The sequence below is a fragment of the Excalfactoria chinensis genome, chromosome 23 (assembly GCF_039878825.1).
Source record: "Excalfactoria chinensis isolate bCotChi1 chromosome 23, bCotChi1.hap2, whole genome shotgun sequence".
NCBI lineage: Eukaryota > Metazoa > Chordata > Aves > Galliformes > Phasianidae > Excalfactoria > Excalfactoria chinensis.
This window is the reverse complement of record NC_092847.1, coordinates 3009912-3022374: the sequence shown is the minus strand read 5'-3', so window position 1 is coordinate 3022374 and position 12463 is coordinate 3009912. Positions and strand designations below refer to the sequence as shown.

Genomic DNA, 12463 nt, shown 5'->3' with positions numbered 1-12463 from the left:
GCTTTTTCCTCTTCTCCCATGACAGCTGCAACACTGCCATTCCAAGAGCAAAACCCACCAAGTACCCTTGTGGTCTCCCATCTTAATTTCCAGCGGACAATAAGTCTAAATAATTATTCTGGGCCTTAAACCCAACCTGGAAAACTGGAACGTGGTGGTCTGCACGTGTCTGTGCACGTTGAGTAACAGCACTATATTCTGAGCTATGCCCTTTTAGGAGAGTGGAAGAAAACTCCCCCAAGCAGCTTAAGCTTTCACACTTGCACGTCCACAAACACAAAGACTTGCCCTTTTTAACTGAACTCGTTTGCCACGTTGCTTAATGCCACTGAACATCGAGTGCTCCGTGGGAAAGCTGCTCCTGCCTGTGTGTGGAACGAAGCTCCTGGAGCCCTGGGTGTTTTTAGCATGGCTGATATGGGAGCTGAGTCTGATTGTTTGCTGAGTCAAAACGTACTGAAGATGCCCAATGGAGGGAACTTCCAAAACCAACGAGCAAACCAGAAACAAGGCTCCGGTGCGTTAAGAAGGGGGCAATAACCAGTTTGTTATGAAGAAATCCATTATACCCATCAAACTCAAAACACTCAAAGGATCCTGGAGAAGAACTTCTGTTTGAAGCAGACCATATGAAGAAGTCCTTTCGCTACCACGCCCCCCCCCCAGTATTTTTCCAACTGAAACAAATGAAAAGACACTGTAAATACTCACCACTTTGCCAGTTTTAGTAGGTGAGGGTGGACCTGAATAAAACACAACATAGAAAGCAATTTCAATTCTAGGTCATCCAAGCTTAAATAGCATTAAGGCAATATAATCAGTTCCTCCTGAGCTGAAAGTGATAACTGCCTATTCATTCTTTCTTTAAATTGCAAGGGATCGTTTAGCTGACCAAAGCCATCACTTAGGAGAAATCTCAAATCAGAGTTGCTGAAATGAGTTTCTCCTTTTGCTAGAGTTCATTGGAGGAGGGTGTGAATTAGCCTGGTGGAATTTCACTTGCCACCAATGAAATGTTTCCTTCGCTGATTAAGAAACAGCAGCATTTGTACAGAAAAAGACTTGGAGATTTTTCCAAACATGAATGACCCGAGTGCCATCCAACAAGCTACAATAAAACCAAGCACTCAAGGCAATAAATTAAACTTAGAACATCATGGCTGAGAGACATAATGAAACTGCTAGCTAACTTATTACACTACAAGAGGCCTTTTAAAAAGCATGTAGCTATACATAACAACAGCAAATTTACATATTTACCTCCTCTTAAGATGAGCAGTGGTACCTCTGCTCCTATTGGAAACTGCTTCAGTACCTCCACGACCTGCAGATGTGTCAAGCTCTGCACGTTCTGATGGCAGATCTCCTTGATTACATCCCCTTTCTGAAGTCCTTGGCACCACTGGCTGTCTAAAATCATTTTTACCTTCTGTCCTGTAGGGCTGTCTGCAATGGCAAACCCAAAGCCTTTAGGACCTTTGACCAGCGGGATGGTGACCAGCTCTGGCTGAGAGCCTCCTGAAGATGCAACAGAGATCCTCTGCTCATTTGTATCCATGGAAGGGCCATTGAGACGACCATTGACCAACATTGGGCCTGTTTTTCCATTCTGGTCCAACACAACTGTTCCAGCTATTAACTCTTGGCTGGTCAGACAAATGTCTCCTTTGGTCACAGGTGGTCCATTGATAATAGGTGTAGCAGTCACTATATCTACAACCGGTTCCTCACTGTCATCAGGAAGAGGATAGCCACGACACAGAGTCATGTTCACATACTGGTTGACAGGAACGAGTTGAAACATCTGGACAACATCTGCATGGGTATGGCCAAGGACACAGTTCCCATTGATGTCTACGATGACATCACCTGTTCAAAAAGGAAGTTAAACAGCATTAAAACCAGACACAAAACTACACACACCTTTCCAGTCTTCTGAGGCTCAGGAAAGAAAAAAATCACTGGACAAAATCACCGTGTTCAAGAAATAATAATGCTGGCTGTATCTCCTGACTATCTGCTTCCAAGAAGTGTAAAGGACTTCCTCTTTGCGTTTATCCTGTGTCATCTCAGAGCGCAGTATGCTAAATATATAAAGTTTAATCTCCAGCAGCGTTAAAAAAAACACATGCTACTATAGAGCCACAGGAGATGAAGCAGCGCACACACACTGCTGCAAACAGATGTCTTCTGCTTTAATTCATGCTTTAGAGCATCCTAAATTCAATCCAAAAATAAATCGGATTTTTTTTTGGGGGGGGGGGGTTCCTATGTTTATTTTAGGGTTGGTTGAACTTAAGCTAGGATTGCGCCCACGCGTATCTCGTAGCCTTGCGCTGTTGCCACGTGTGGTTAAGCATGTAATTTCAAAGTGAAGGGAAAGTACATGTCAAATCCCGAAGCCTTGTTTCATAATACACATCACGGTGATCAAGAAGCTCTGTGTACACAATACAATATTCCCAGGAGTAAACTGTCCTCTCAATCTCGCACATCAGCAGCTGCACTCACTAAAAAGCATCAGAAGAAATGCAAGCTTAGAGAAATAATGATTTACCTGGTGCAATTCTGCCGTCCTGCGCAGCAGGTCCATCTTTTAACACGTTCTTCACCTGGAGAAACTCATCAGGCCTGTCCCCTCCGATGATGGTAAAACCAAAACCCATCGTGCTTTTTTTCAGTGAGGTCCGTATAAGTGCTCCGATAAGCTGGGAGGGATCTCTAGTGAAGAGAGACTTCTCTGCCCCTGTGCATGATAAGATGCAATATAATCAACCATCAGCATTGCTGCTTTAGGGAGGCCATTACACCTCCAAAGCACGGTGACCACAAGCACATGTAAAACAGACAATCAGAGAAAGAAGGAAGATATCTTAAAGCCTGGGTACCAAACCTGCATGTATTCCAAACCGTATTACAGATTAAAACAGGGGACAAATGAAATCTCCCACCTCTAATTTCTGGTTTTACTCTCTTACCCTTGACATCAATATCTATTTAGTGATACCTGATTTTGAAGGGCCGCCATCAGTCTGTCCCAGCTGTTTTTTCCTTTTGGCTTCCAACACTGGGTTTTCAAACTGAGTTTTCTGGTTAATGTGACTGTAGACAAAAGGTAGATTAAGGTATCAGAGGAAACCATCCTGCCTGCTTCACAGCAAACACAATCCCAAGAGACAACCTACAAATACTATTGTCTGAACGAATGCCAAACTACCAGAAGCAACACGGAATGTCTTTTGGTTTTATTTCCATTCAACAACTTGATTGGCTTTTAAAAACAACCCATTTCACTTGTAACCATTTGGGAGAGTAGACCTTCATCCCACTCTGCAAACTTCCAAGCTCATTCCTATTTATTAATTGCCTTCATTGCTACTTTCCTTCCCTAGAGGAATTTCACTCCAATATGTCAGCACAGCCATATTATGGACCTTCAGTGCTTTAGAAATGTGCACAGTGGCCTCTAGATCTTGTTTTTCCTCAATGCAACCTATATACGCTGCTAAGCAACTGCTTCCCTGCTTTCTGCTCAGCTTGTGACTATTTCAAATTAATACTCAGCACTTACTCAACATAATATGTTCCATACTGTGGATCTTCTATCTTTTCCCATCCATAAGGAAGTTCTGCAATCAGAAAGAACAGAATTCTCCACTACTTTGGAAAACTATCTGCAAATATCAGCGCTCTTACAAAAAAAAAAGGACAGATGAAAAACATGAATTAAACAGAAATCACTTTTTTCCCCCCTTTTTTGTCTGAGACTTTCCTTCTGATGAGAAAACATTGGCTCATTCCAAGGAACCTGAAGCCCTGCACCTCTCACTCTGTGTTCCACTGGATCAGACTTCTATTTAACAAAACCACATCACTTGAAGTCTGCCATAAACTTAAAGACAGATCCAAATGAACCTATTTGGGAAGGAAGAGCATATGAAAGGGGATAGAAGACACAAAGTCTGGTGAGACGGTAAGCAGCAGCAGATCATTAGTGACCAGAGGTGGCAGGCAGTTATAACAGAGGTCCAATTACTTGAGCTTTATTGTTCTAGTTACCATGAGCAGGGAAATCTAAATACCTGAATAACTGACACAGCCAGGTAGCCAGACATTCTGAGGGATCAAATTTCTGTGTAATCTTGTTTGAGGCTACCCTAAGTTTGAAGGTACCAGCAATTTTCCTAGCATATGACAGCATGTTACCACTTATTAGTATCAGCATCACTCCACAGGATTTGACAAAAGACCCAGGGGGGCTATTCATCTAAACGTTGTTCATTTGGATATCCTGCATCTCTCCGTTTCAAGTGCTCTTTTTATCCTGTGGTGTGCTGCACGTATGTTTAACAAGCAGCAGTATGAGTCCATTGCTCCAGCTGGCTTCATTATGAATACATGATTGTTAGCCTGTGCAATTTAAGGAGATGACAGGCCGTTCTGAATCTGCCTCAGCTTTTGTAACGTGCGTTTGCTGAAGACTGAGCTACTTGGTGCTCCTTTTTTGGCTGACTAAATCACAGACTACATAGGAAATGGATACAGGTGTCGCCTGTGGGTCAGTCATGAACCTGACTTGGAAGTCTTCAAACAGCAGCATGAAGAGCTGTTACCTCTACTTACACATCCAAATATTATACTATGAAACATGCGATACGCATTACTAGCAATAGGAATTACACTGCATCTTCATTCTGCATATATTCTAGTATTTATGGACCTTTTATCCCTGCCATGTTCCACCCACATAAAAATTTCCAGCACGATTGCTGCTGATATATCCAGCTTTCTCCTTAGCAGTGATACTTACTGGAACAACATATATCATTCTCTTCTCAGGAATGCAGATACATCCATGATTCAGTCAGATTCCATGGCTCCAGGAAAAATACATTATGGTCCTTCCCAGTCTTATGTGGACTCTCACTACCACTGAACTATGGACACTCAGCACTACACTCTGTTTGCTCCAGAGGCACGTGTATCAGCAAGAAGTTTCTGGCACAGCAGTAATGGATCTCATCTAGCCCTGATAAACTCAGCCATTGATCAGCCACAGTAACAAACGAGCTCTAAACATCTCACCTCCATCTTCACAATCTTCAGGAGCTTTGGCTTTCTTACAGAGCCGCGGATCGAGCCATGTGGTTGTCTTGGTGTTGTGGCTGCAGAGCAAAACAGCCCATTAAAAGAAGAGGATTTCCTCAGACTGAAGAAATTTTGCTTTACCTTAAATATTTACCACCTTGGTCAAACAATAGTCTTAGATAACCCAATCCCTGTTTATGCCTCAGTCAAATGCCAAATAGAAAAGGTGACAACAATACTCAGGGGTACCAGCATTGGAGACCCCTGAGGACAGATGTGAAACATGAGAGGAATGCTCTCCTGTGCCCCAGGAAGCTCACGTGGAAACATCATCTATTTCAACCTGAAAGCAGCAATCACTTTTAGTCGTATAGTTACCATTCAGTTAGGTTTTTCTTTCTTTTCACCTCAGAATTCATAACTGAGGCTATTTCACATGTGCACACATGAACTGCTTTTCTATCCTGAGCTTTAATCTGTGCTGCTCGTCTTTTCAAGCAGGCATTCCCAGCCAAGGAACACATGCTGAGAAGAACGAACACACAAGTTCTCAGATGTCAGAGAGGTTTGTCACTGTAAAAGTTTATATGATGCTATACCTTCCCTACCAACAACCAGACAGCTTTGCATTTTGTGAGATACATAACTCACATTGCAAACTGACTATGCACGTGGAGCCATAACACTTCCCTGCACAACGGCAATGTAGCATAAATGATTATCAATAAGGAACAAAAGACAGGAAATACATAAAATTAAATATATAGGAATATAAGGAAAAAGAACAGGAGAGGTCTAAGAGCATTAGGCAGCTTCCCAGACTGTGGCTCTTCGGCACATATCTTTCCTGCTGGCAGTGCTGGGCTACTCACTCGATGAAGTAGATCATGCCAGTGTCAGTGTAGGCCATCTCCCAGTTCTTGGGCAGAGGTTCCAGGGTTTCATCCCTTGACATGTAATTTCTGAAGTCCATGGAGCTGCTTGTCTGGTTGTAACTGGGAACAGGTTTCATCCAGTCAGAAGAATCTGAGTGTTTTTCTTTGTTTTCTGCAGTTGTTCAGGGAAAGCATTACTATTTGTCAGATGCTTATGCTGTTTCTCACTAAGCACCACCCTCTTAATCTGGCTATGAGAGAATGTCAAACACGTCCCTGGATGTGATGAGCATTTTTCCACTCTTTTTTTTTTTTCCAGCTATGGACTTTGAAAAGCTGACATGAAAAAACTGAACTCTGTTCTGCCCCTGCCAAAGAGAATTAACCTCATATTATTTGTCTGAGCCTGTGCTACAAAATCAGCACGGGCAGGAATGCAAGCTGACTCATTTGTTTCCCACCTCGCACAGAGAACAGCGTTTGTAACGCCACCAAGAAACAAACAAATAGAAATCCTACTAATATTCCTCAAAGCACCAACACTAAAACATAGAAAAGACCCAAACTGCTAATAAGATAAACATACCTTCTTCATGCAAGCTACAAGGAGCAAAAGCTCCTAAAAATCCCTGCTAATACTCCATGCAAGCCTCAGCTTGGTACTTCAGAGGTTATGCCTGGCATCCTCAGCCACACGATGATGCCCATGACTTTCACATCACCACCAGCCAGGCCACGGGGTGCTCTGCGCTGTGGCATTGCCAGCCTTAAAGCTAGCAAGATTAGGTCAGGTCCGGTCAATATAAGTCTTTCTTAAACACTCACACACAGGATCGTCTGCAAATTCAATGTGACGGCTTCTCTCCAACATCAGTTCTTCCCCCTCGAGATGAATAACCATGACAGCAAAACGAAAAGGGCGTGCTGCCAATCTCTGAAACATCCTACTGGACACTGCTCTGGTCTCAATGCACTGTGCTTTACTCCTCTCCACAAACACTCCCTCGGGGTATTTTGCAGTTCCCTTCAGCAAAATGATCTGAACATGTTACAGTACGAGCTGGTGCTGCCCCTCAGACTGATTGTTTCACTAAAACCTCCAGCATTTGGTAATCTGACCAAAATGAAAACGATTAAATTTACAGGGCATGAATTACACTCTGCAAAGGGATTCTGCTCTATGGATAAATTTTTCCTTCCCAATCAAGTAACTGGCTGCTGCCCAGCACTACATGTTCTCTACTGAGCAGTGCATTTTATGATGCAATTGCACATCTGGCTGCGAGAACAGCTGTTTCTTTTTAAAATGTAATTTCAAAGGAGAGCAAAAACACCCGTCTGAATAGAAAACTGCTTTCAAACTTCACTAAAACTAAGGAAGCAGTTCAAGCAGGCATGAATGCTATTTGTATACTCCTTATTCATTCATAAAATACTTCAGGGAATTTCTCCCCTTGTAACCAACCTATCCCTCCGCTGCCATTAACTGCTTCCTTTTCCTCTTCTTCCTCATCTTCAGGGAGAGAACTGTCCATCCTTTGCATTTTGCTGACTGATGTGGTTCTTTTCCTCTGTGATTCAGTATCAAAATCATTGTCAAAGAGAACTTGATCCACCGGATCAGGCTGAAAGGGGCTGGGCTCTGCTGGAGGCTTCGGAGTACCATAAAAATTACCTGCCAATGAGACAGAAACCAGGATAATGAAAGCACTGATACTTGCCCAAAGCCAACTCCTCCCTTCACCCACTCGCCTTAAACAAAGGTAAGTTTGGGGTCCAGACCCTCCACTCCCACATTAAAGGTCCCTCCCATCCCTGTAAAGTTATCTCTGCCTGCTATCTAACCCTTTAAATGACAGCAAAATGCTATCACATGATGGCAGCTCCAGGTCTCCATCTAACTGCTTCCTGAAGGCTCACTGCCTCCAACAAAATGTTTTTGTTTTTAATTGCAAATTCCCTTGCTTCCCATCCCTTTAATGCATGCCTCTAAAAACAACATTTCTGTGCCATAAAACTGGGGAAAAGAAAGAAAGTAAAAAGACCAGTGCTCCTCTCATAGGCACTCCAGCTCTAAAACACGTATTGCAGTAGTGGAGAGGCAATATGAAACCATCAAGGTGAGTAGGAAAAGTGGCACCTCCTGGATACAGAGAGCTACGCTTAGAGCAAGATAGTGGATGTGAGCACTGGATATTAATTCCTGTTCCAATAAGCTTCACCAACATACCATCATACGTTCCACTTTCTAGCAAGGCTCCGCTTTCTTCCAGTGCTTTGAATTGCTCAACAGGAATGAAATTATAGTCTACGCCGGGGACTTCCCCATCTCTGGGAGCCCTCGTAGTGCCTGGAAAAACAGAGAAAACACAACTGTAAGGTACTTAAATCCTGATTTCTTATCAAACACAGTCTGCTGTCAAAGTAAGTGAAAACAAGATATTTTTGAGGCTTCATACAATGATGACCTCATTCTGCTATGCAAGCAAGTGAACAATAATGTGTAAAAACTAGGCCAAGAGATCGTGTAGGAATGATAAGTTATGATGTGGAGGAAGGAGGAAAAAAAGCAAAATGAGGCAGTAATTAGAAAATTTTCCTTAAGCTCAGTGAACCAAAACCTTACAGTGGAGAAGCTGATGATTACATGGGCCAGGCAGGCTGGGATTCTGGGTAACTCTTTAAGAGCTATGGTATTTTGGTGCTGGTTGGACTGCGATGCTAGCAGATGCACAGAACAGAAGGGCTGGCATGACTAAAGAGACCTGTGTCCATCCAGCTCCTCCAGCTAATTAAGTCTTGCTGTGACTCTCAGTTTGTCCTTGCCTTGCTCACAGACACACTCTGCCTCTTGCCACCATCTCCTCGTGCTTTCTTAACAGCATTACCCAGCAGGTTCATCGCATCCTCTGTCACCACAACTTATGGCAGGGGGGTTGGAGCTTCATGATCCTCGGAGTCCCTTCCAGCCCAGGCCATTCTATGTAACCTCCCAACTACCTGTGTATGACATCCCAGAAGTCATGATGTGTTCACATGATGTTTGCTTGATTGTTCTGAGGAACATCTATTCTAACAACTATAACTTCCAAAGAACTAAACACAGATACTCCTGAAATACTCTGAGCTCTGAACTCTCTTGCCAAAAGGTGGAACTACACACCATGTTAAGAGAGGAGACGTGTAAAGCTCTTGTACGAGGTGCTGGTGAGCACAAGCAGATCAGAGGCCAACCATTACATACTTACAAGGGATGGTTCTCAAGTAGAGATTGTCTCTGATCACTTGCTGGAGTTTATGGTCTATGGAGCCCTTCTGGAACTGAAGGCTCAAATAGTGACGCAAATCTTTGTTGATGACTTTTCCTTAAAAACAAACAAACAAAAGCATTTCTTGTGAGCATTGAGCCAAGAAAATAAAATGCCAACAATGGTATTTCACTGCTGTGTATCTCGTGAAGAAAAGAAAGCAGCAGCAAGACTTGGGTTGCTTTAAATTGAATAACCGCAGCAGGAAACAGACTGCTAAAGCCTTGCTAAGGTCGGTGTAAATATGGCAAGGTGATTCTAAGCCCAACTGAGCAACAGCCCTCCAGCCTCAGAACCTCCTAAGCAAGAATGAAGTAATTTGAAATACAAAGTGTTAAGATATGAAATCTGAGATCAAAATTCAGACTCCACACAGACAGAAAGCTGCTTCAAAACACACAAGGAGGTAATACCTTCCACTCCATTTACTGCCACTGCTTAGACTACCTGAGTTCAATACTTGGTCACCACGAACCTGCATTCTCGATGCTACAAAAAGAGAATATTTGCTTTTAAAAAAAAACACCGCATGATGGAAGAGGGATTTTTTGGTTTGTTTTGTGTTTTTATACAATTATTCCTTTGCAATACTTCTGTCAGGTATCATTAGCAAATCTGCCACATCACTAGACAGCCACGGCCCCTTCAGCACACAAATAAGCGAGCTCTTGTATTACTGCCTCATCCTTCTGACAGAAGGGTACAAAACAATCTTTTGTACCCTGTCATCTTCCCAGAAAGCACATTAAATAGGGTTCAGTGACCCTGATAAATTTAAGTTATGTACTACAGCAGAACACTCAGGGCTTCAGGGAAAAAGACTTTTAGTTGTTGCCTCTTAAATGCAATGCAGGAGATGGCCGGCAGCGTGTTTATACCGGTGCAGCACAACGGGAACAAGGGTTGTAATGTTCAATGCCTTGTTTGAAAGGAAGTCAGCAACAGGTTACAAAATGTAAGGAAACTGTTGTATGAGTGATTGTAACCGGAGCCTCTGAAGGGTGCTGAGATGCTACTGCTGGAATGGGGCACCAGACCCACATCAGCCGTAACACGAAGCTCATCTGTACCTTAAAGCCCAGACAAATGTCCCTATGTGAGATGCCAGTTAGGGGTTGAGTTCAGCCCTGAACTCCAGGGTTCACATCTCACCCTCATTTAGTGCTGAAGAAACGACATTCAGAGACATGAAAAGCATAAAGACGACCCCACAGTGCAACCCTCACCGCATGCTGGGGGTACAGCAAACACTGCATGGATTACCCCATGTGGGTGGGGTGAGCAGCACAGTTCTCAGCCCCTCAATGCTTCCCAGGCACAGGACTCTGCAGTGCTCCCATGGGTGAAGTGCTCTCTGCTGTTATGACAGCAAACCCTGAGCTGAATTCCCTGCTTTGCAATCAGGCGCTTTTCTTTATGAAGCTTTGGATTCGATTCCTGCAGCATAATGAGCAAAACATGTCACGGAAAATGAAAACAAATGGTGTAATCTCCAGCAAGAAGAATATTTTCCATTTCTTACCGTAAATCTCTTCATTGTTTGCAGACAAGATGGTTTCTCAACATTTAAAAATGTTTTACTACTAAAAGGGCCCATCCATCTCCCTGTCAAAGCCCAACCCACAGCGCTGCACTTGAGCAACACCAGCACATCTCTGCACTGATCGATAGGGGAGGATTTCCCCACGGCGGATGATCCTGGTTCTTAGCTATGCTCTGAGAGCTGCATGCATGGAAGGCTTGGCAAGTGGAAGAAATCCCAATGGGACGTGGACCTGCAGAGCCTTTATTCGCTCATCTTCCCCTCTAAAACATAAAAGCTCATAAACGCTTCTCAATAAATACCAGCTCATTCCAAAAGAAAAAGTAAAACCAAAGCTGCTCCTAAGGATGGGCCAACGCTATGGGGTTAATCTGAACGTTACCCCCGCAGATTGGGCTGCATTCTCAAGACCACAACCACAAAGCTGGAAGCACTGCCTGGGGAAAAGGGGAGAAAGTCAAACAAAACACTTGGCAGAGAGAAAATGAGGGAAGGTCACAGCGAGTGGCATGCATTAAAAAGCAGGAAACTGAAGGAAGAGTGAGGATGCTCCAGGCGGCCTCTAGGGCCCGTTTCTATGCAAGAGGCAGCTACCTCCTCCTGCAGGAGCCCAGCAGCACGCTCTGCATACAGCCTGCCCAGCAGAGCCCAGGAGCAATAGGAAAGCTAAATGCAATGCTGCTGTGTGCTGTGCTGCTGAGCCGTCTCTTATGGATGGCACACACAACACAGGGACCAGTCGAGAGGAATAACATCCTTTATACCGCTCAGGTTCGCTAAGATGAACAGGCACAATCCTCTTGCTTTCAGGTTTCATTTAAATTAACCACAAAGGAACTGTTTAAGTGAGGATCCGGGAGGAAAAGCACGCTAACAGAAAGGCTTCGGCAGCACCGCAAGGCACAGAGCTGATCTGAGGACAGACCTGGGGACAAACAGGGCAGCAGCCCTCTGCTGTCACCTCATAAACCGAGGGGTAAATCTGCACCCCAGTCGGGAATGCTGAGTACACAGCCACAAACAGCCGCTTCCTGCTACAGCCTGACTAGAATTAACCCCAACGAGCCCACTGCTGAATTACCGGCACCAGCAGAACAGTTCTGATACATGAATCACTGCCCAACCACGACCGTGACTGCACAGGTAGCTGTGGGCGATGCTGTGGGTGCAAGGGCTGCGTGACAGCAATGCCCACAGGTGTGAACACACGCGGGCACCGCACTGTGCTGGAGCTCAGTGCCGTTTCCATGCCAACAGCTGCGGAGACAATGACCTCTATATGCTAAACAGTGGCGTTGGGAGGCATTTTCCTTTTCTCCTTTAAAAAAAATACCTCGTTGTTAACAAGAAAAGCAACTTTTCCAAGCAGCAGTTGGTTAAAAGCACGTTCGCTTCCCCAGCAAATGACAAGATCCATTGGTAGGGCAATGCACCCAGCATGGAAACGTACTTCAAGGCAATGGATGCTGTGGGTGTCACAAAGAGCACTGCAGACAGATGGACACCAGGCCCAGTGGATGCACAGACACCAGGCCCAGCAGACAGACCCAGCTTGGGCACTGCCTGCAGGCCCATGGGAGAGGAGAGGGCCATAAGGCACGGCTATGGGAAGAGCATCCTGCATGAAACCCACTGCCCTGTGATACGGA

General features: G+C 44.3%; 1 protein-coding gene across 3 annotated transcripts in view; it reads right to left on the bottom strand.

The window, feature by feature from the left end:
* MAGI3 (membrane associated guanylate kinase, WW and PDZ domain containing 3) overlaps positions 1–12463 on the bottom strand; it is a 37383-nt gene that overhangs the window by 11632 nt on the left and 13288 nt on the right. For all 3 annotated transcript variants that reach the window (XM_072356343.1, XM_072356341.1, XM_072356342.1), the window contains exons 2-11: positions 9212–9328; positions 8194–8313; positions 7429–7638; positions 5961–6135; positions 5086–5165; positions 3572–3629; positions 3008–3102; positions 2558–2746; positions 1261–1869; positions 712–743 (exon numbers count right to left, since the gene is read on the bottom strand). In XM_072356343.1, coding sequence (XP_072212444.1) covers positions 712–743; positions 1261–1869; positions 2558–2746; positions 3008–3102; positions 3572–3629; positions 5086–5165; positions 5961–6135; positions 7429–7638; positions 8194–8313; positions 9212–9328 — 1685 coding nt within the window. The remainder of the gene's footprint in view (positions 1–711; positions 744–1260; positions 1870–2557; positions 2747–3007; positions 3103–3571; positions 3630–5085; positions 5166–5960; positions 6136–7428; positions 7639–8193; positions 8314–9211; positions 9329–12463) is intronic.